We start from the raw sequence: 25,236 nt of genomic DNA, 5'->3' as shown, positions 1-25,236 counted from the left end.
GAGTGTGAGTATTTATGACTCGTATGGTCGCTTCAGTAAGATTTTGTCCCATGTGTTTAACGACCTCTTCTGCTCTGCTGAATCTAAGTTGAAATCTTTATGGGTTTGTAACTGTGCACTGTGTTAGTGTTCCAGTGGTCTGTCGGGCATTTTTCCACAGTGCTGACATTTCCTATTCATAGTTGAATACTATGTTATGAATAACCTAGTTGTATTCATGCAACTAAGTGAATATATACACAAAGTGTAAAGTTATGGAAATGGGACAAGGTGACAGGAGACCATAGGATCAGTACACAATGAAGGGAAACTACCTTCCTGTGACGATTCGAGAAAGAGACCTGGGAGTGGACGTAACACCTAATCTAACTTCTGAGGCAAATATAAATAGGATAACGACAGCAGCGTACTCTACGCTAGCAAAAGTTTGAACGTCATTCATAAACCTAAATAAGGAGGCATTCAGAGCGCTTTACACTGCTTACGTGAGACCAGTCTTAGAGTATGCAGCCCCTTCATGGAGCCCCCACCGAAAGAAAAACATTATGAAACTGGAAAAGGTTCAGACATTTGCGACGAGGCTAGTCCCGGAGTTGCATGGTATAGAATATGAAGAGCGACTGAAGGAACTGAACCTGACTACTTTAGAAAAACGGAGAAAGCGGAGAGATATGATAGCAGCATATAAAATACTTAAGTGGATTGACGAGTAGAAATAGACGACATGTTCACACGGAATACCAGCAGAACCTGGGTGGACATGGGTGGAAGCTGGGAACTCAGATGTGTCATAGACATGTTAGAAAGTTTTCTTTTAGCGTGAGAGTAGTGGGGAAATGGAATGAACTAAAGGAGCACATTGCAAATAGCAAACACTATTCATAGCTTTAAAACTTGGTATGATAGAGGAGAAGGAGAGGAGTCATTGATTTAAACAACCGGCGGCTAGAAAGGCGGGATCCAAGAGCCAGCGCTCGATCCTACAGGCACAGTTAGTAAATACACACTTTTTTAGGTAAATTGAGGCTCAAGAGCTTGGTGCCGTGCTAATGCATCATGCAGGCTAGGGACACGAGGGATGTGACGTAAAGCATAAGCCTGGCGAGTATAATCCTCTCAGTAACATTACCCGACCAGGAGGTCAGAGAGATGGGTCTGACTTCGTGTGAATCGGACTTGGGTGTTGTGAGTCGCTGTGCCCAGCGCTCTGGTAACACTCCCTGCCTCATGCTTTGATCAAACACTTCTCATATAATGCATTAATGCCAATAAAAACATTTGTTATACCATTCGAAAATACAATGTTTGAATTGCATGTGCAAATTTTCGTAAATGTTATTATTTTCTTCTTTTTAAACATTGAAATGTAACATAATTTGTAGTGTGCGATTTTTGTATTATTAAGACGGGTACGAGGTCATTTATTGTGCTAGCCTAGACTGTGTAAGGTTAAGATGTGAGGGTTAAGAGTTGTGTAGTACTACACGTGCCCATCACGCAGGGTGGTTAGTCATACAAGGCCACCTGATCAGTAGCCGGCGCTTGACACACTCTGGATGCATTATGAGGATATCATCAACAACACGAGAGTTAATAAAGTGATTGCAGCGCTCTAGGTACCTCATGCCGGGGGATCTGAAGGGTCTAATGACTGGACATTCAATAGTGTAGTGTATGAGAACAGGACTCTAGTTCCAGCTGACACAGCTCGCACCTGGAGTGCTCACGACCTTCTGTGTATAAGTTACCAGGACACTTGTAGGTTACTGGTAGGTCACTGGTCTGCACTTCCTTGCAACATGAACCACTAGAGCAAGGTGCATTAGACTACAAGTGAAGCGGTGTGGCCCGTCACTGGGGCTCCAGCTTGGGGGAGTGTGGCCACAAGTGGAGACTCACACCATCAACACCCAGGGGCCGTACCTGAGGTGTTCTGCACCCGGGCCACATGCTCTTCACGCCCCCACCCACCCACCCACCATCCCTCCCACCATCCCTCCCTCATAAATAGTTATTTATGTAACCCCTCATAAATAGTTATTTATGAGGGGTTATATTTAAGATTTGTCTACCAGGTGGTAAATGTTGGTGTTCCTACCAACTTGCAGGAACACTCGTCACTAAACAGTCCCGGATTTAAGAACCGTCGGGATAAAAACCTTTGACGGATGGTAAACATTGTTGAGGGTGCAATAGAAGCGTGACCTTGCGGTATGAGAGAGACGGTTGTGCAGAGGAGCCCGCTGCTGTCAGTCGCCCTCGTGGAGGTTGTGACATGCACACACCTGGCTGGTATACACACAGTTGTGCAACACGTACAGTCAAAGTGTCATGTAATCTTCAACACACACACACACACATTCATGGGTGGACATGATCACCACATTCAAGATTCTGAAGGGAATTGATAGGGTAGATAAAGACAGTCTAACACAAGGGGAACACGCACAAGGGGACACAGGTGGAAACTGAGTGCCCAAATGAGCCACAGAGATATTAGAAAGAACTTTTTTAGTGTCAGAGTGGTTGACAAATGGAATGTATTAGGAAGTGATGTGGTGGAGGCTGACTCCATACACAGTTTCAAGTGTAGATATGATAGAGCCCAATAGGCTCAGGAACCTGTACACCAGTTGATTGACGGTTGAGAGGCGGGACCAAAGAGCCCGAGCTCAACCCCCGCAAACACAACTAGGTGAGTACACACACACACACACACACACACACACACACACACACGCACACGCACACGCACACGCACACGCACACGCACACGCACACACACACGCACACACTCGCCATGCTGGACATCCTCACACATGGAACAACACACCCTCGTCCTTGAGGTGTTCCAGCATGTACACTGAGTGACTGTTGGTAATCAACTGGCCTCCTTGTCACAGTACGGTCGCTGACAGTGACTGTACTGTCACAACGGCGGCCGCCAGCAGTGAGGCGTGCACTCCACCACCACCACTGCGGAAGCACAGTTAAGAAGAGGGAGTCGAACCTGGTGGTATTGGCGCCGCGCTAAGACGCCAGTACCAGGCCCTCGGGTCCCTAACACCCGCCAGGTCCACAGAGAGGCCCGGAGGCTGACCACCCAAGACTCCCTCATACCGCTCAGGTATTCCAGGTCCGCTGGCCAGACTCGATCTAGCCAGTATTTGCCCCACGTGGCTAGGGCGGCCCTGCCTACAGTGACTGCTGCCTAGCCTAGATGGAGTGGGGGCTCACTAGCCTAGAGGGAGAGTGGGGGCTCACTAGCCTAGATGGAGTGGGTGCTCACTAGCCTAGATGGAGTGGGTGCTCACTAGCCTACAGGGAGAGTGGGTGCTCACTAGCCTACAGGGAGAGTGGGTGCTCACTAGCCTACAGGGAGAGTGGGTGCTCACTAGCCTACAGGGAGAGTGGGTGCTCACTAGCCTACAGGGAGAGTGGGTGCTCACTAGCCTACAGGGAGAGTGGGTGCTCACTAGCCTACAGGGAGAGTGGGTGCTCACTAGCCTACAGGGAGAGTGGGTGCTCACTAGCCTACAGGGAGAGTGGGTGCTCACTAGCCTACAGGGAGAGTGGGTGCTCACTAGCCTACAGGGAGAGTGGGTGCTCACTAGCCTACAGGGAGAGTGGGTGCTCACTAGCCTACAGGGAGAGTGGGTGCTCACTAGCCTACAGGGAGAGTGGGTGCTCACTAGCCTACAGGGAGAGTGGGTGCTCACTAGCCTAGAGGGAGAGTGGGTGCTCACTAGCCTAGAGGGAGAGTGGGTGCTCACTAGCCTACAGGGAGAGTGGGTGCTCACTAGCCTAGAGGGAGAGTGGGGGCTCACTAGCCTACAGGGAGAGTGGGGGCTCACTAGCCTACAGGGAGAGTGGGGGCTCACTAGCCTACAGGGAGAGTGGGGGCTCACTAGCCTACAGGGAGAGTGGGGGCTCACTAGCCTACAGGGAGAGTGGGGGCTCACTAGCCTACAGGGAGAGTGGGGGCTCACTAGCCTACAGGGAGAGTGGGGGCTCACTAGCCTACAGGGAGAGTGGGGGCTCACTAGCCTACAGGGAGAGTGGGGGCTCACTAGCCTACAGGGAGAGTGGGGGCTCACTAGCCTACAGGGAGAGTGGGGGCTCACTAGCCTACAGGGAGAGTGGGGGCTCACTAGCCTACAGGGAGAGTGGGGGCTCACTAGCCTACAGGGAGAGTGGGGGCTCACTAGCCTACAGGGAGAGTGGGGGCTCACTAGCCTACAGGGAGAGTGGGGGCTCACTAGCCTACAGGGAGAGTGGGTGCTCACTAGCCTAGAGGGAGAGTGGGTGCTCACTAGCCTAGAGGGAGAGTGGGTGCTCACTAGCCTAGAGGGAGAGTGGGTGCTCACTAGCCTAGATGGAGTGGGGGCTCACTAGCCTAGAGGGAGAGTGGGGGCTCACTAGCCTAGATGGAGTGGGGGCTCACTAGCCTAGAGGGAGTGGGTGCTCACTAGCCTACAGGGAGAGTGGGTGCTCACTAGCCTAGAGGGAGAGTGTGGGTGCTCACTAGCCTAGAGGGAGAGTGGGTGCTCACTAGCCTACAGGGAGAGTGGGTGCTCACTAGCCTACAGGGAGAGTGGGTGCTCACTAGCCTAGAGGGAGAGTGGGTGCTCACTAGCCTAGAGGGAGAGTGGGTGCTCACTAGCCTAGAGGGAGAGTGGGTGCTCACTAGCCTAGATGGAGTGGGGGCTCACTAGCCTAGAGGGAGTGGGTGCTCACTAGCCTACAGGGAGAGTGGGTGCTCACTAGCCTAGAGGGAGAGTGTGGGTGCTCACTAGCCTAGAGGGAGAGTGTGGGTGCTCACTAGCCTAGAGGGAGAGTGTGGGTGCTCACTAGCCTAGAGGGAGAGTGGGTGCTCACTAGCCTAGAGGGAGAGTGTGGGTGCTCACTAGCCTAGAGGGAGTGGGTGCTCACTAGCCTACAGGGAGAGTTGGTGCTCACTAGCCTAGAGGGAGAGAGTGGGTGCTCACTAGCCTACAGGGAGAGTGGGTGCTCACTAGCCTAGAGGGAGAGAGTGGGTGCTCACTAGCCTAGAGAATAACACTGCACATTGCAACATTTTTCTGAATTCAATAAAAAACTTGCTTCACCGGATAAGGAAATACCTGGCACGCTACCTCACGCGCGCGCTCTCTTACACGCGCGCACACACCAGGAGCTGGAGGTCAACTCCTCACACTCTCAGGGAAGGGAGGAGGACATAGACCAGGAGCTGAAGTTCAACTCTTAGTCAGCCTTCCTGTCTGCTTCCCTCCGTGTCTCCCCTCCTCCCTCTCTCCCTCTCTCCTTCCATCCTATCCTTGCCTTCCCCCTCCTTCTCTGTCTCCTTCTACCCTTTCTTCCCCACCTATCCCTACCTCCCACCTATATAATAAGGGTGGGGGTGAAGTGGGGATTAAAGGGTGTGGTACAGCAGATAATTTGCAACTCTTGCCACCTCTTGTACTCCTGTAATTACTGTAATTTATACCCTGGATTATCTTAGACTTGTACTTGCCTGTTCACTACTATAAGGGGAGTGAAGGAGTCCGACCCCTTGTCTCAGAAGATACACCAACACAATACTCAGTCGTGATGAGTGTCTGGGCGGGTCACTTCACACACTCTACTTATGACACTTATTGCTCCTACTTACCACACTTATTGCCCCTACTTACCACACTTTTTGCTCCTACTTACCACACTTATTGCTCCTACTTACCACACTTTAAATGACTTTATAAGAACAGATGAACAACATACGAACCAAACTGTCATATTTATTCCCACACATGAATCCACAACTTAACTCAGTACTTCACTAATAACGGCCTTAGTTGGTAGGACCACTTTCCATAACACACAATTTTAGCAATTTCTCCCCACTTGACCTCAGACAAGAGTCACTGATAGAGATCTGAATGTAATGCACCAGTGAAGCTGTCATCTTGACAGGTCGATTCTGAACTCTTACAGTCACGTCCGAGTTACCTGTCAACCCAGCAGGGCCAAGAGACACCCAGGAATTAACAGATAAAAATCAATTGTTTTGATTATAATTCACTATAATGTTGTCGATTTCCCGTCTATTTTACCGACAGAAGATGCACACGTAAAACAGCTGCATTCCGACTGAAACGTGGAAATATGTAATTGACAGCCTGAATGTGACGGCTGGCGGGTGTGACGGTGTTCTCTGTCAGGCTGGTGGCGTGACGCTGGCGACACCGTGCTCTCAGTAGACGTGTCACGCACAAGCCTCTACACTACTCTTCTCCAGCCCCCACCATATGGAAGACAGGCAGCCTGGGGGCTCCAGCACACCGTCACTGCTCCCACTACTCCACCCCGTCTCTTACTCTTCCTCTCTCACCTCGCCTCGACAAGGAAGAGAAGGAACAAAGAGAGAGGGAGGGGAAAAAGAGGGATAGGGAAACGAGGATGGAGGGAAAACAGACAGGGAGGGGCAACAGACAGGAAGAGAGTGGGAAGAGACGGGAAGGTAAACAACGAGGAAGTCTAATCATGACAGGAAGTTGTGTTACTCTCAGTCATGTCCTGTTATATTTTATTGTAGATTATATTAGTATATTTGTATATACGCTTGTTCAAAATAAATATATATATCCCCGCCCCCTCTCTGTCTCTCTCATTTGATTTCATTCTGAATGGCTTAATTAAAACAAAATCTTAGCATGATGATTAAGAGGCAGGTAACCCATGAAGGGCTGCAAGATCCTGGCATTGACGTGTAGTGGTCACTAGGCCTTCTGCAACTCCTCCTGTTCTCATGTTTACCAAGACTTTTCCTGTCCATGTATTCCAGTACTGTACTGCATTCATTATACTTCTCATGATATGTGGATTAACATAACAATAGTTTCAAGTAATGTTTCATTTTCCCTTGTTGTCTATTTTATATATATATATATATATATATATATATATATATATATATATATATATATATATATATATATATATAATTAGCGCGAAATTGTTTTATCGGTTGGCTTGTTTAAACAAAACCGTTAATACCCAAGGTCGCGCAAGCCATGATTCTGGTCGTACAGCTGGCAGTGCAGTGACCAGGTGACTGACAAGATCACTGCTGTAACTCTCGTACCGCACCCACCATTGGTGGGAAGGGCGGCAGATGTGTCTGGTGGGGTATATGGTCGCTTAATATTTCGGTGTAGGATATATATTATTATATAATGATTATATTTATTTGGATTACTGTCATTAACGGTGTCTTCTATTCTGTTATCCCCACAGGGCGGGGACCTGCGCGCCAATATTGAGGGGCTACTCAAGAAGTTTAGAGTCACGAAAGAAAACGAGAAGGTAAGACACTTGGGAATGGGTTCGTTGAACGTCAGCTGTCTGGTGGTCCTCAGCTGAGGGTTCGTTGAACATCAGCTCAGTCTGCATGTCCCGTGCTGGGATGTGTTCGTAAGACTGGTTGGTCATCTGTCAACTGTTTTTTCGTTTCATACCAAAAATATTAATAATTTAGTTCATTTTTAAATTGTGGAGTATTAGTGTTAGCAGTTAATATAATGACTTAATCTGGCTTCCTCGACGGACACAGGTCGTATAGTGAGGGCCACGGGTCATATAGTGAGGGCCACGGGTCCTATAGTGACGGCCACTGGTCCTATAGTGACGGCCACGGGTCCTACAGTGAGGGGCCACAGGTCCTATAGTGAGGGCCAGGCGTGAACCTGGTACAAGGAGTGCCAAGGGTGCCTCAGTGAAGTACCGTGAATCACCCCTGGAAAGGTCAGGACTATTTACCTAGTGGCGGAACCCGCCATAAAACAGCAAGTAGTGAAGGTTATGTGGCCGCCGGTCTCTGGTGGGGTCATGCCCCGGGTAGGTGCCCCGGGCAGGTGCCCCGGGCTCCCCCTATACTGATCAACAGACAGTCAAGCGCTCTGCTACACGTGTACGACCAGCAAACCTTGGCTATAGAAGCGGAGGAAAGTGTGTTGAGAATGTTGAGAAGCACACTTGAACTGTGAGGTGAAGCAAAATATTGAAACACTAAGCCAAGTCACTCATATGATCTGTAACACGTATCGCCCCGTCCTGGGCCCCTGATCATGTCTACATGATAACGGCCTCTGATCATGTCTACATGATCAGGGCCGTGTGGCGAAGTGAACACGTCCCTGCATGGCGGCCCGCCTCGCACCAGCCACCTGGTGTGGTCGTGGCAGCACTGACCACGCCCAGTCCTTATTTCTTCCCCTCTGTTCACCCAGCAGTAATATGAGTCCCTGGTTGTTAAACGATTGGCAGGTAGTGCTCCAGGGATAACTAGAGGGCTAACATCAAGTACTCAGTTATGAGAACTTTTCTTCACTAGTAGCTGGTCACTGAAGTCAAGTTGAGCCGTGAATAAAATGAAGAAATTACCAGTTCAACGGTAAATGAAACATGACATCAACAGTTTACTGAATGATGAATCATGCTAATATATTTGGAACTTGCCCACTACACACTACTCCCGGCTTACCTTGAGGTTACCTTGAGATGATTTCGGGGCTTAGCGTCCCCGCGGCCCGGTCATCGACCAGGCCTCCTCGTTGCTACGGCACCAATAGCTTGGTGCCATTTTTGATAACCACTTTACTCGCAACAAAACTGAACGGAATATTAACCCTGAAATATAACAGTGAATTAAAAAAGCAACGCATTGCTACTGTGAAACTTAAAGTATTTTGGTGCAAATGCGGAGACTTGCCCGAAACGTTGTGCGTATTAGTGGCTTTAGGCATAGTACTAGGCCTGGTACTAGGCCTGGTACTAGGCATAGTACTAGGCATAGTACTAGGCCTGGTACTAGGCCTGGTACTAGGCCTGGTACTAGGCCTGGTACTAGGCATAGTACTAGGCCTGGTACTAGGCATAGTGTGTAATAGCTCTTTTCTAGAAATCCAACATTCTGTTTGTAACTCATCTTGTATGTACGTTTACCTGAATAAAAAATTATTATTTATTTATTTAGTGACAATGCAGTGATTATGTGCAACATGCAGTGATTATGTGCTACATGCAGTGATTATGGGCAACATACAGTGATTATGTGCAACATACAGTGATTATGTGCAACATACAGTGATTATGTGCAACATACAGTGATTATGGGCAACATACAGTGATTATGTGCAACATACAGTGATTATGTGCAACATACAGTGATTATGGGCAACATACAGTGATTATGGGCAACATACAGTGATTATGTGCAACATGCAGTGATTATGGGCAACATACAGTGATTATGTGCAACATACAGTGATTATGTGCAACATACAGTGATTATGGGCAACATACAGTGATTATGGGCAACATACAGTGATTATGGGCAACATACAGTGATTATGTGCAACATGCAGTGATTATGTGCAACATACAGTGATTATGGGCAACATACAGTGATTATGTGCAACATACAGTGATTATGTGCAACATACAGTGATTATGGGCAACATACAGTGATTATGGGCAACATACAGTGATTATGTGCAACATGCAGTGATTATGGGCAACATACAGTGATTATGGGCAACATACAGTGATTATGGGCAACATACAGTGATTATGGGCAACATACAGTGATTATGGGCAACATGCAGTGATTATGTGCAACATGCAGTGATTATGGGCAACATACAGTGATTATGTGCAACATAGTGATTATGGGCAACATGCAGTGATTATGGGCAACATGCAGTGATTATGTGCAACATAGTGATTATGGGCAACATACAGTGATTATGTGCAACATGCAGTGATTATGTGCAACATGCAGTGATTATGGGCAACATGCAGTGATTATGGGCAACATGCAGTGATTATGGGCAACATACAGTGATTATGTGCAACATAGTGATTATGGGCAACATACAGTGATTATGTGTAACATGCAGTGATTATGTGCAACATGCAGTGATTATGTGCAACATACAGTGATTATGTGCAACATGCAGTGATTATGTGCAACATGCAGTGATTATGTGCAACATGCAGTGATTATGTGTAACATGCAGTGATTATGGGCAACATGCAGTGATTATGGGCAACATGCAGTGATTATGGGCAACATGCAGTGATTATGGGCAACATGCAGTGATTATGGGCAACATACAGTGATTATGGGCAACATACAGTGATTATGGACAACATAGTGATTATGTGCAGCATACAGTGATTATGTGCAGCATGCAGTGATTATGTGCAACATGCAGTGATTATGTGCAACATGCAGTGATTATGTGCAACATGCAGTGATTATGTGCAACATGCAGTGATTATGTGCAACATGCAGTGATTATGTGCAACATGCAGTGATTATGTGCAGCATACAGTGATTATGGGCAACATACAGTGATTATGTGCAACATACAGTGATTATGGACAACATACAGTGATTAGCTGACTAAACCACACACTAGAAAGTGAAGGGACGACGACGTTTCGGTCGGTCTTGGACCATTCTCAAGTCGATTGTGATGAGGGAAGGTTGTTGTTATAGGTTCAGCTACTGGGAACAAAAAGTTCCAAGTAGCACGGGCTAAGGTGAGCCCGTAACTTGCCTGGCTCCATTTGATGAAGCCAGGCAAGTGTCCACTTATGATGATGAGTGTCTACTCACTCATCCTGTGAGTGGACACACCGCCATAGTGACAGTATTGGACAGCGCCACTCATCCTGTGAGTGGACACACCGCCATAGTGACAGTATTGGGCAGCGCCACTCATCCTGTGAGTGGACACACCGCCATAGTGACAGTATTGACAACACGCCCCAATAAGAAGAAAACCCGCTGGGTTGTTCATCCTGTCACTTGTACCCAGACACAGCTGGGACTTGCTTAACTGGCTCAAGTGAACAGCTCCTCAAACAAGAAGATTAACATCTGTCAACCCTTAAAAGTTAAAACGTTATCTTGCGGGTGCAAAATGGGGGAATCTTTTAAGAACAGTATCAACATTTGACAAATAGTGTTTTCCTAACTCAAACAATGTGGGGTTTATTATTCTACACATATTTCTAATGTGTCTCGGGTGTTCACATTCTCTCAGGTAGTGGTCAAGGCGGTGTCCGTCACTCATATGTGATGAGAGTGACGGACTGTGGTGTTGTGTTGCATTAGAGCCACTAACCTCGTGTTGTGTTGCAGGAGAGTGAGATCTTCACACTGGCCAACCTGGACAACGGCTGCATCAGAAAGTTCATCGTCAAGAAGGTGGACGAGTCGGTGAGTGGTAATTATTCTAACTTTTAGACTGGTGGTAATTGTTCCAATTGCCGTGATTGTAATTGTTGTAATTGTGTAATTTATCTTATTTGTGTTACTGTAATTGTGTGCATTGTTGTTATTGTGAGTGTTGCTGTAATTGTGAGTGTTGTAATTGTGATTGTTGGTGTAATTGTGAGTGTTGCTGTACCTGTGAGTGTTGGTGTAATTGTGTGTTGTTGTAATTGTGAGTGTTGGTGTAATTGTGTGTTGTTGTAATTATGAGTGTTGGTGTAATTGTGAGCATTATAATGTGGTTACAGTTATGATGGCAGTATTAATGGCTGGGACTGCTGTATTATTGCTGGTATCAAGGTTGTGTACCGCAGCTGTCAGTGAGGACGCTGTACCCGGCGCTGTAATCCTAGACGCCCCCCCCCCCCCGGAGGCTGCCTGCCTCCTGGCCTCTATCTCTGATAGACAATTTCTCCTCAGAAATGATCTTTACGATTTCAAGAAAGTCGAGTTCTGATGGAGACACGGGAGTCTGTGATTGGTGGAGGGTGTGGGCGGGACGAGGCGGGTGTAGGGCAGGTGTGGGGCAGGTGTGGGGCAGGTGTGGGGCAGGGGACGAGGCGGGTGTAGGGCAGGTGTGGGGCAGGGGACGAGGCGGGTGTAGGGCAGGTGTGGGGCAGGAGACGAGGCGGGTGTAGGGCAGGTGTGGGGCAGAAGGGTCCACGATGGGAAGGTCTTTGGGGGGTGGGGGGTGGCACTTTTCCCACACAGGTGAAGGTCACGTGACGGGGGGGGTAATTAGCAGCATAATTTGAAGTATGTAAATTGTTTTGCATACTTCGGTTGTGTGTGTTTGTGCATGTGTAACACACACACACACACTGGTATGGGCGCTGGTAGCTGAATGAACAGCGCGCGAGACTCGCAATCCTGTGGCCCGGGTTCGATTCCCGGTGCCAGTGAGGAACAATGGGCTGAGATTTTGTCACCCTGATGCCCCTGTTACCTAGCAGTAAATAGGTACTTGGGAGTTAAGACAGCTGTTATGGGCTGCTTCCTGTATGTGTGTGCGTGCGTGTGTGTCTGTCTCACCTATTTGTGCTTGCGGGGGTTGAGCTTTGGCTCTTTGGTCCCGCCTCTCAACTGTCAATTAACTGTGTGTGTGTGTGTGTGTGTGGAAAAAAATAGCAACAGTTGACTGACGGTAGAGAGGCGGGACCAAAGAGCCAAAGCTCAACCCCCACAAGCACAACTAGGGGAGTCCACACACACACACGGGAGTAGGCTCAAGGGCCGCCTGGGGCCCCACAAGCACAACTAGGGGAGTCCACACACACACACGGGAGTAGGCTCAAGGGCCGCCTGGGGCCCCACAAGCACAACTAGGGGAGTCCACACACACACACAGGAGTAGGCTCAAGGGCCGCCTGGGGCCCCACAAGCACAACTAGGGGAGTCGACACACACACACACGGGAGTAGGCTCAAGGGCCGCCTGGGGCCCCACAAGCACAACTAGGGGAGTCGACACACACACACACGGGAGTAGGCTCAAGGGCCGCCTGGGGCCCCACAAGCACAACTAGGGGAGTCCACACACACACACGGGAGTAGGCTCAAGGGCCGCCTGGGGCCCCACAAGCACAACTAGGGGAGTCCACACACACACACAGGAGTAGGCTCAAGGGCCGCCTGGGGCCCCACAAGCACAACTAGGGGAGTCCACACACACACACAGGAGTAGGCTCAAGGGCCGCCTGGGGCCCCACAAGCACAACTAGGGGAGTCCACACACACACACGGGAGTAGGCTCAAGGGCCGCCTGGGGCCCCACAAGCACAACTAGGGGAGTCCACACACACACACGGGAGTAGGCTCAAGGGCCGCCTGGGGCCCCACAAGCACAACTAGGGGAGTCCACACACACACACGGGAGTAGGCTCAAGGGCCGCCTGGGGCCCCACAAGCACAACTAGGGGAGTCCACACACACACAGGAGTAGGCTCAAGGGCCGCCTGGGGCCCCACAAGCACAACTAGGGGAGTGCACACACACACACAGGAGTAGGCTCAGGGCCGCCTGGGGCCCCACAAGCACAACTAGGGGAGTCCACACACACACACACAGGAGTAGGCTCAAGGGCCGCCTGGGGCCCCACAAGCACAACTAGGGGAGTCCACACACACACACACAGGAGTAGGCTCAAGGGCCGCCTGGGGCTGAACCTGTTCTAGTTGACGCACGCCGCATGTTGACGCATACTTCACGCCGCATGTTGACGCATACTTCACGCCGCATGTTGACGCATACTTCACGTAAACAAATGACAGCGGCTCGCGAAATTGACAATTGTCCCGTTTTCTGTTGGTTGGTCGTGTGATTGGTTAGGGTAGGGGTTTCGGGAGGGATGTGAACGGTGGCCAGAAGGGCTTGAGAGAGCCCAGACGACCCCCGAGCGGCCCACGACCCCAGGCCGCCAGGAAGGGGGGGGGGGTTGACCTTGCCAGCTGCCGCCAGGGAGGGTGGCGGGTAGAGCAGGTCTGGCAAGGTCACTTGACGGAGCTGCCAACGGTACGGCCAGGAGGGTGGAGGGAGGGCAGTGTTGTGGTGGAGGTTGGAGGGAGGGCAGTGTTGTGGTGGAGGGAGGGCAGTGTTGTGGTGGAGGGTGGAGGGAGGGCAGTGTTGTGGTGGAGGGTGGAGGGAGGAGACGCGGGTTTTTACACACTGACTGGACGACCCTCCACTACGTGATACTTCCTGGCTAGTTCTCACTCCCCCCCCCCTCCCTCAATGACGGACACGTGGGGCCTACCTCAGGACGCCGTCAACACGGCGTGTGTGAAGACACAGTGGGAGCGTCTTACCCTACAGGGTCCACCGGGGCCCAAACACCGGCGCCGGGCCCTCCACTGTCACCCTCCCAGAGCGGCGCCGGGCCCTCCACCGTCACCCTCCCAGAGCGGCGCCGGGCCCTCCACCGTCACCCTCCCAGAGCGACGCCGGGCCCTCCACTGTCACCCTCCCAGAGCGGCGCCGGGCCCTCCACCGTCACCCTCCCAGAGCGACGCCGGGCCCTCCACTGTCACCCTCCCAGAGCGGCGCCGGGCCCTCCACTGTCACCCTCCCAGAGCGGCGCCGGGCCCTCCACCGTCACCCTCCCAGAGCGGCGCCGGGCCCTCCACTGTCACCCTCCCAGAGCGGCGCCGGGCCCTCCACTGTCACCCTCCCAGAGCGGCGCCGGGCCCTCCACCGTCACCCTCCCAGAGCGGCGCCGGGCCCTCCACCGTCACCCTCCCAGAGCGGCGCCGGGCCCTCCACTGTCACCCTCCCAGAGCGGCGCCGGGCCCTCCACCGTCACCCTCCCAGAGCGGCGCCGGGCCCTCCACTGTCACCCTCCCAGAGCGGCGCCGGGCCCTCCACCGTCACCCTCCCTGAGCAACGCCGGGCCCTCCACCGTCACCCTCCCTGAGCGACGCCGGGCCCTCCACCGTCACCCTCCCTGAGCAACGCCGGGCCCTCCACCGTCACCCTCCCTGAGCGACGCCGGGCCCTCCACCGTCACCCTCCCTGAGCGACGCCGGGCCCTCCACCGTCACCCTCCCAGAGCGACGCCGGGCCCTCCACCGTCACCCTCCCTGAGCGACGCCGGGCCCTCCACCGTCACCCTCCCTGAGCGACGCCGGGCCCTCCACCGTCACCCTCCCTGAGCGACGCCGGGCCCTCCACCGTCACCCTCCCTGAGCGACGCCGGGCCCTCCACCGTCACCCTCCCTGAGCGGCGCCGGGCCCTCCACCGTCACCCTCCCTGAGCGGCGCCGGGCCCTCCACCGTCACCCTCCCTGAGCGGCGCCGGGCCCTCCACCGTCATGTTGACACATTCTTCAGCGAGTAGCTCTTTTGTTTTTTTCTATTTTCATATTTTGTCACACGAGGGTGGGGGGGGTCACACGAGGGTGGGGGGGGGTCACACGAGGGTGGGGGTCACACGAGGGTGGGGGTCACACGAGGGTGGGGGTCACACGAGGGTGGGGGGGGTCACACGAGGGTGGGGGGGGTCACACGAGGGGGGGGGGGTCACACGAGGGTGGGGGGGGTCACACGAGGGTGGGGGGGGGGTCACACGAGGGTGGGGGTCACACGAGGGTGGGGGGGGTCACACGAGGGTGGGGGTCACACGAGGGTGGGGGGGGTCACACGAGGGTGGGGGTCACACGAGGGTGGGGGGGGGTCACACGAGGGTGGGGGGGGTCACACGAGGGTGGGGGTCACACGAGGGTGGGGGGGGTCACACGAGGGTGGGGGTCACACGAGGGTGGGGGGGGGGGTCACACGAGGGTGGGGGGGGTCACACGAGGGTGGGGGTCACACGAGGGTGGGGGGGGGTCACACGAGGGTGGGGGGGGTCACACGAGGGTGGGGGGTCACACGAGGGTGGGGGGTCACACGAGGGTTGGGGGGGGTCACACGAGGGTGGGGGGGGGTCACACAAGGGTGGGGGTTTATCATTAGTCAAGACGAGAATGTTAGGAGTGTGGAGACATCCGCTCCCTCTGTCCTTGTGTCTCCGAGAGTGAGTTGCAGCTCTTGGACCCGGCATCATTGCCGCGGGTTGAGGTGGCGGAGCCTCCGGCGTGAGGGAGAGTGCTGGGGAGTACTCAGCTGACTCTGGTGGGAGTTTTCTCTACCCCTAAATCTGTCTCCTTTTCTCAAGTTGGAAATTGAATTCCCTTCATCCTTTATTGTTTGGGGCGTCTCACCCTTATTCCTGTGTTCGTAACCTTGCATTTGTCAGAGTTAAAGTCCGGTAGCCATTTCTCAGGCCATCTCAGCAGACTGTCGCCTGTGGTTTGTTCATTCTCCACGTGGCTTGTTCATGCTGTTATGATCATGTTGTACCACTATGTACTGTTCTCTTGTTACAGTTGTTACTATTTTTTTCCCACACCCCAGGAAGCAGCTCCGTAACAGCTGTCTAACTCCCAGGTACTTATTTACTGCTAGGTAACAGGAGCATCAGGGTGAAAGAAACTCTGATCATTGTTTCTCGCCGGCGCCGGGAATCGAACCCGGGACCACAGGATTACGTGCCCAGCGTGGTATCCGCTCAGCCACCGGCTCCTGTAGGAGAGAGAGAGAGAGTGTGTGTGTGTGTGTGTGTGTGTGTGTGTGTGTGTGTGTGTGTGTGTGTGTGTCCCAGCCTCACCGGCCCCCACAGTCTGCTTCACTAAGTAGCTGAAAAACTGGCCTACGATTGAGCTTGACAGCCGTTAGCATTCTTTGGTTCTTGGGCGGTGGAAAAACGCGAAGCGCTCTGAGTCAGGCGAAGCTGTCTGGTGAATTATTTATCTCATGAATCAGTTGAAAACTGCGCACACACACACACACACACGGGTGTGGTAAGGCGAGTGGACATCCTGAGCTGAGCCGAGTTTAGCGCAGGACTCGTAATTCTGTGGCCCAGGTTCGATTCCTGGACCAGGCAGAAACAAATGGACAAAATTTTTTCACCCTGGATGCCCCTGTTACCTAGCAGTAAATAGGTACCTGGGAGGTAGACAGCTGTTACGGAGCTGCTTCCTGTGTGTGTGTGTGTGTGTGTAGGGTTCCTTCCTGTCTGTGTGTGTGTGTGTGTGTGTAAAAAATAGTAGCTAGTAACAGTTGATTGACAGTTGAGAGGCGGGCTGAAAGGCCAGAGCTCAACCCCCGCAAGCACAACTAGGTGAACACACTCACTCACTCACTCACACGTAGAGAGTGGAGGTGGTGGTGGTGCCCAGCGGCCAGTAGGCCTCCTAAAACTACAGGAACTCTTGCACACACCATAAAATGTTGGCATAGTTATTTTACTACTACATTTTTGCGGTGAAGGGAATGTCTTAAATTAACGGAAGGTTAAACAGGCAGTCATTTGTTTTGGGGTCTTATACATCCGTGGAATTAATAACGCCTTGAAAGCGTCTTGCGAATATGCTGAGAAAATGTTTGGTCCATCAGTTCCCGCCCTCAAGCTGTGGTTGCCGAAGCCGTCTCCAGCCTCCAGGACTCAGGCGAGCTTACTGCCCCGTGTACCAAAACCCACATGTTGGAGAATATATAATTATGTCGATGTCAATTATAACTTTGTGTATAGTTGGGCCAAGGATAGGTTAGTGGGTTGGGTTGTCTTGGTCTGTGTTGGTAGTGGGGTGAAGCTTTTATTTTTTTTTTTGGGGGGGGGGGGGGGCGATTCGAACACAGGAAGAGAGCCAAAGTTCGAGAGATGTTCGAACGTCATCGGTTGTAAGGCGTGTGTATAACGTCTCGAGAGTTACGTCACTGCAGTCGTGGACGTGGTGGGGCGGGGGGGGGGGGGGGAGGGGTCCACGTCACTGCCGCCGTGGACAAGGGAGATTACGTCACTGCCGCCGTGGACAAGGGAGATTACGTCACTGCCGCCGTGCACAAGAGAGATTACGTCACTGCCGCCATGCACAAGGGAGATTACGTCACTGCCGCCGTGAACAAGGGAGATTACGTCACTGCCGCCGTGGCAGATTTAACCAGTTTAACTCTGAAGAAACGTGACAGAAGGCAGGAACAGTGACCTCAGCGCAACACTCGCTGGCACGCACAGCCTCGCTGATCACGGGTGGACTGGCTGCTTATGCGACTCAACTTGAAATAACAGTCGGCTCTCAAGTCCCAACAGGCCACGGGGGATTTTTAGCAGGAGGAGGCGAAGAATGGCTAGACCTCTCCAGCCTCTATACCACCAACTGCAGTAGCCAGCCGCTAGAGAGGATGTGGAGGCTCTCGAGTATTAACTCAGAGTTAGGTGCTCTGGACGACCTCAAGTACAATACCATCGTCCGTACTCCCCAACATTCAAGATATAAAACCATGCAGGACAAAGTCGATTTCATAACCGACCTTCTAAATGAGGCTTATGTAACACTTGCTGTTGACTTATGACAGATGTGGGTACTGTAGTGCAGTCTTTTGTGGTGTGTCAGGTGGTGTGGTCAGGCTGTGGCCGGTCCTACCCCAGCGTCAGGTGGTGTGGTCAGGCTGTGGCCGGTCCTACCCCAGCGTCAGGTGGTGTGGTCAGGCTGTGGCCGGTCCTACCCCAGCGTCAGGTGGTGTGGTCAGGCTGTGGCCGGTCCTACCCCAGCGTCAGGTGGTGTGGTCAGGCTGTGGCCGGTCCTACAACAGCGCCTATCAACGGTTCACTGACATTATTGAGAGCACGCTTCCAACCTTACCCAGTTACCTTTCTGACGGGCCCTGTATATCCTCCCATACACTCACTGTACATGGTGAGTGTATGAATGTGCTCCCTCTACATCCCCATACTCGCCTACTGTCCCTTCTCATCCTTCCCCCGCGCCTAACCCCTTCCCCGCACCCCTACCTTCCACATTGTCATGCTACAGCCTTCCTGTCACGCTTACACCGTCACACTGTCTCGTCATGGGGTGGAGCTCCATGCACTGCTGGGGGAGCACAAGGGCAGGGAGGGAGAGGTAGGGCAGCAGGGAGAGAGAGAGGCAGGGCAGCAGGGAGCGACAGGTAGAGTGGTAAAGGTTTAAACAGTACCCGCAACATAACGTAACTTTAGAGGTTGGCAAATGTTAATCTTTTTTTTAATAATGTGTTCACTTGAGACAGTTAAGCAAGTCCCAGCTGTGTCTAGGGTACAAGGGTCAGGATGAACAACCCAGCGGGTTTTCTTCCTATTGGAGAGTGTTGTACATACTGTCACTATGGCTGAGTGTCCACTCATAGGATGAGTGAGTGTTATGGCCACTATGGGCCAGTAACCGAGCTTTTGATGGTATAACCTCTTTCTATATCCTACCCCAAGTCGGTAGTAAGCTTTCAAGAACTGGCCAAGTCAGGCAGTAGTGCAATGCCTAAATAAGGGGGGGGGGGAGGGGAGGCCAGCAATACTCAATTCCCATCAATATATTTACACCTTCACTACCATATATATTATAATAGATTATTACTACACGTATAGACAAAAATGCCTCTTTCACTGAGGGCACAACACAACTACAGTGTTCATCAAGCCTAGTGAATCCACATTCCAAGTGTACGTTGTTCACTAGCAAACACTGGCGAGTTCACCTTCTACATGGGCCAGTCCACCCACACAGTATCACAATGTGTCTACACCGCTCCTTCGCTCTCCAGATACGTACTGGCAGAGGGCTTGAGCAACACGCTGACAGGGGTCTCAAACAATCATGCACAGGGGTAGCGAACACTCTGGTAAAAGCCTCTGACAGCTTGCTAGCAGCACTTCACAAATAGACACGTCACTGTCTACCTTAACCCTTATTAGCCAATCCCGGGTAGGCCGATCTGCACCAACCAGCATCTAACACACACTGCTCGGATCGACGGCGGCTACTTAGTCTTCTTGCAGGACCAAGCTAAGGGTTCGTGGACTGCCTAAGGTAAACTGCCCTCCTCAGCTTAATCGCCTCCATATGTCACCTCTGTGGACATAACATTAGCCAGATGGACAGTACACGGGGCAACTCTGGGATAACACTCATTCACCGGGGACGTGATATTATGCCTTGTAGCCACAACCTAGATGGTGCTGATCTTGATATGCCACCCACCAGAGGTTATCCACATCGACCTCTCTTCTGACTGTGGCAGGCCATTCGCTGATACTACGCCACCACCAACAGATGGCGTTGGCGCCCAATACTAGGGGAGTTGGAGTACAGACTCATAGATGGCGCTGACATGGCCACTCCACACGCCGACGATGGTGTCGATACCATAACAGCGACGCTGCCCTGTACTGTCACTGTTTCGGTGTGTCCACTCATAGGATGAATGGCGCTGCCCAATACGGTCAGTATGGCGGTGTGTCCACTCACAGGATGAGTGGCGCTGCCCAATACTGTCAGTATGGCGGTGTGTCCACTCACAGGATGAGTGGTGTTACCCAGTAAATTCGCCCCTCGTGGCAAAAGGCAAAATTATACGGGAAACCGTACCATGTGCAGGAGAACGATGAGAGGACATGGCTGGAGACGCAACACTCGGAGCCCAAGAGCTGATGCGCGCCCGTGAAGCACACGTAGATGACTGCACATACAATGGGGGAACCTAGTGGCTGAGTGGACAGCGCTCGGGATTCGTAGTCCTAGGGATCGATTCCTGGCGATGGCGGAAACAATTGGGCAAGGTTTCTTTCACCCTGATGCTCCTGTTCACCTAGCAGTAAATAGGTACCTGGGAGTTAGCCAGCTGCTACGGGCTGCTTCCTGGGGATGTGTGTGTATGGGGGGGGGGAGAATTGATTGACAGTTGAGAGGCGGGCCGAAAGAGCTAGAGCTCAGCTCAACCCCCGCAAGCACAGCTAGGTGAATACAAAACACACACTGGCTCACTACTTCCCGGCATTGAAGTCGCCGGTGTGGGCTGTCTGTGTCTGTCACACAATGCTTAATGGGAATTTCCATGTTTTGTTTTAATTGTTGATATGTTGGTTGTATTTGGAGCATTTATGAATGTTTGTGTTGGGGGACGGTGTCTCTGTGTGGAGGGGGGAGGGAGCCGCGTGTGGGGGTGGTGTGTGTCCGTGTGTGTGTGTGTGTGGGGGGGGGGTATGTTTGTGTGTGTGTACTCGCCTATTTGTGCCTGCAGGATCGAGCATCAGTTCTTGGACCCCGCCTTTATAGCCATCCGTTCTTTAAAACAAATACTACTGTCCTATTTCCCTATCATATCTACTTTAAAATTATGAATGGACTTTGCCTCTACAAATTGCTCCTTTAGCTCATTCCATTTCTCCACAACTCTACAACTCTTACGCTTAATGAAAACTTTCTAACATCTTTATAACTCATCAAAGTCTCAAGCTTCCACCCATGTGTACCCCTTCTTCTATTAGTATTCAATGTGAACATTTTCCCTATTTCCACTCTGTCAATCCCCCTAAATATTTTATACATCTGTATCTTGTCTTCCCCTATCTCTCCTTTTTTCTTGTATCGTCAGGTTAAATTCTCTCAGTCGCTCTTCATATCCCACTTCTCGCAATTCTGGGACGAGCCTCGTCGCAAACTTCTGAACTTATTCCAGCTTCTTTGTGTTTCTTCAGGTGGGGGCTCCATGATTGGGCGGCATACTCTAAGACTGGTCTCACGAAAGCGGTGTAAAGCGCTCTAAATGCCTCCATATTTAGGTTCCCGAATGATGTTCTAACTTTTGCCAGCGTAAAGTACGCTGCTGACTTTATCCTATTGACGCCTCTGGAGTTAAAATTGGCGTTACGTCCACTCCCAGGTCTTTTTCTCGAGTCGTTACAGGTAGGTAGTTCCCCTTCATTGTGTAATGTCCCTTTGGTCTCCTATCACCTCATCCCATTTCCATCACATTTACTCGTGTTGAACTTCAATAGTCATTTCTCTGACCATCTCTGCAACTTGTTCAAGTCCTCTTGGAGGATCCTACCATCCTCATTTGTCGCAACTCGTGAGTGTCTGTGGGGGGGGGGGGAGAGGTGTGAGTGTGTGTGGGAAAATCTGAGATATGCGTGGTTGTATATCGTTTAGTGAGAGCGAGAAGAAGAGAAAGACACACATAAAACAGTCATAAATTTTTTTAAAGAGCACAGCCAGTGTATGTGAATACATGAAGTGTTTGTGCCCAAAGACAAAGGGGGCGTGACTGAAAGTGTGAATTAATACCAACACAAAAGAAACTTTCAAACTACGAACAAAAATGTGACCAGTTGTCCGGAAATAGTATAAACTACATATAAACAAGCAATAAGATAGCCTTTCAAAACGCACACGAAAAACAAACACATAATAAAACAAACACAGTCTCATTCTTGAGCGACCGAGGGTCAAAACAAGAAGTCACATCTCTCGCCATAGACTCAAAAGGTGAGAGGAAATGTCAGCACTGTGGAGAAATGCCCGACAGACCTCTGGAACATTATCTAACACAGTGCACAGTTACAGCCACAAGAGACCACTGGAACATTATCTAACACAGTGCACAGTTACACCCACAAGAGACCACTGGAACATTATCTAACAAAGTGCACAATTACAGCCACAACAGACCACTGGAACATGATCTAACACAGTGCACAGTTACAGCCACAACAGACCACTGGAACATTATCTAACACAGTGCACAGTTACAGCCACAACAGACCACTGGAACATTATCTAACACAGTGCACAGTTACAGCCACAACAGACCACTGGAACATGATCTAACACAGTGCACAGTTACAGCCACAACAGACCACTGGAACATTATCTAACACAGTGCACAGTTACAGCCACAACAGACCACTGGAACATTATCTAACACAGTGCACAGTTACAGCCACAACAGACCACTGGAACATTATCTAACACAGTGCACAGTTACAGCCACAACAGACCACTGGAACATTATCTAACACAGTGCACAGTTACAGCCACAACAGACCACTGGAACATGATCTAACACAGTGCACAGTTACAGCCACAACAGACCACTGGAACATTATCTAACACAGTGCACAGTGCACAGTTACAGCCACAACAGACCACTGGAACATTATCTAACACAGTGCACAGTTACAGCCACAACAGACCACTGGAACATTATCTAACACAGTGCACAGTGCACAGTTACAGCCACAACAGACCACGGGAACATTATCTAACACAGTGCACAGTTACAGCCACAACAGACCACTGGAACATTATCTAACACAGTGCACAGTGCACAGTTACAGCCACAACAGACCACGGGAACATTATCTAACACAGTGCACAGTTACAGCCACAACAGACCACTGGAACATTATCTAACACAGTGCACAGTGCACAGTTACAGCCACAACAGACCACGGGAACATTATCTAACACAGTGCACAGTTACAGCCACAACAGACCACGGGAACATTATCTAACACAGTGCACAGTTACAAACCCAATAAGATTTCAACTTAGATTCAACAGAGCAGAAGAGGTCGTTAAACACATGGGACAAAATCTTACTGAAGCGACCATACGAGTCATAAATACTCATACTCCGCCCAAGTAAAACAGAAACAAGCAACACTTAGTGGGCCAGCCAGAGGCTTAGGGCCCCCGCAGTGGGCCAGCCAGAAGCTTAGGGCCCGCGCAGTGGGCCAGCCAGAGGCTTAGGGCCCGCGCAGTGGGCCAGCCAGAGGCTTAGGGCCCGCGCAGTGGGCCAGCCAGAGGCTTAGGGCCCCCGCAGTGGGCCAGCCAGAAGCTTAGGGCCCGCGCAGTGGGCCAACCAGAAGCTTAGGCCCACTAAGGATTATCTTCGCAAAAAAATATAACAAATCAACAAAATCCCAGGTAATCCTGTTGTTTTTATCCAGTGGTGTGATCTTATGAATATGTAAGAGTGTGTGGATGTCACCCAGCACAAGGTTAACACGACCAGTCGTATCTTTGATCGTTATTCTGGTTCCTGATTGACTGAAGGCCTTCCTCCCTCTTGGTCACCGCTACGTCAGCAGCCCTGGTGTCAGTTGCATCACTCTGTGTGTGTGTGTGTGCACTGAGCTTGTGCAAGTGAGGAAATCTGTTGCTGGAGAGATTGGTTGCACTGTCAAATTTAGCGGGCATTCACCATGGCATAATACTTGGCAGCACTGAGAGACCGGGATGCCTCACCAGTCCTCCTCACTGACGTCTTGGCAACACTGGACGCCAGAGCACCAAGACCCAGTACACACTGCAAATGGTCCGGAAAACCAACCAACACACACTTGGTGAGGTCACTGGGTCACTAAAAACGTTTTCAACTTCGTCAAACTGGACATACATTTTAAATAAAGCTTACCCATCACAAATATGCTAACATCTGTGCCACACCATAAATCACCATACAAACAGCACACGATCACCAGTGGGTGGTGTTCTGAGAGCGGACACACTTGGGAAAAGTTACCGCCTATGTAGAAAACCTAAAATTTGGAGAGCAATGTTTACAGTGAAAAAAAAAAAAAAAAGTGATGGTTGACTCCAGCCACCACCAGGAGGCACTGTAGCAGTGCCGGCTGGTGCTGACTTCTCGTGCCGGCTGGACAGCAAGAGTCTTGTATCTGTATAAATAACCTGATCGCTGCTCAGTGTCTGGCCGTGTGTGTTGTGTGGACACCACCTGGTGACAATGTATCCCGTCCTCACCACACTCACACATCATCTAAATCAATATGTAGCATAAACTACTCTTTTGTATCTTAGTTTTTGTGGTCAAAATGGTATTGCACCAAACCTTCAGACCTGATGAATGAATCGTAGACACTCGAAGGCCGGATGGCAAAAAACATTGATTAATTTGCTCATATCCGGAGCAGTCTATGGAATGCTTCAGATATGCCTAGTGGACGGCATAGTGGGCCATATATGAGAAGGTGGCACCAAGTAAACCGTGAGTACGTCAACTTTACGACCAGGAACTGGAGTAATATTATTCAACATTGCATTATTGAATGTCCAGTCATTTGACTAGTTAAACCTGCCGGAGTGAGGTGCCTTCAGCTTTCCAGCTTCGTCAACTCTGGTGTTGTTGAGGCTTGTCTTGTAAGCCATCTTAAGTTTATCCCTGTATGACAAGATGGGGATCATAGTAGCTCATATAGCTACCTCATGACATGAGCTTTCAAGAGCAAGCTGTGTGAGCTAGATAAATGCGGATTCACTTATGTTAAAACAAAACTACAGGGGAAAAGGGAGGAGAATGATGTAGCTTTCTGAACTATATTTTCCTCCTGAAGGAGGAGATGGAGAGCTTGGGGAATGAAGTCCCACTAGGCGCCGCGACTGCTGCGTCCTGTCTCTGACTGCATGCATGATCTAACACACAAAACACCAAGTCATCCGAGCAAGGAAATGGCAGACTACAGAAAAGGGAATTTCATGGGAGTAAAAGAGTATCTGGGGAATGTGCCTTGAAAGGAAGACACAGATGCAACACGGCGCA

The 25,236-nt window shown here is 50.9% G+C and overlaps 1 protein-coding gene across 1 annotated transcript in view; it reads left to right on the top strand.

The window, feature by feature from the left end:
- Positions 1–25,236, top strand: part of LOC138369204 (uncharacterized) — a 184,491-nt gene that overhangs the window by 92,819 nt on the left and 66,436 nt on the right. The window contains 2 exon segments of the mRNA XM_069332143.1: positions 7,276–7,344; positions 11,192–11,269. Coding sequence (XP_069188244.1) covers positions 7,276–7,344; positions 11,192–11,269 — 147 coding nt within the window.

The sequence above is a fragment of the Procambarus clarkii genome, chromosome 27 (assembly GCF_040958095.1).
Source record: "Procambarus clarkii isolate CNS0578487 chromosome 27, FALCON_Pclarkii_2.0, whole genome shotgun sequence".
Classification (NCBI taxonomy): Eukaryota; Metazoa; Arthropoda; class Malacostraca; order Decapoda; family Cambaridae; genus Procambarus; species Procambarus clarkii.
Note: the sequence above shows the minus strand (reverse complement) of the source record. Positions and strands in the feature narration are given on the sequence as shown.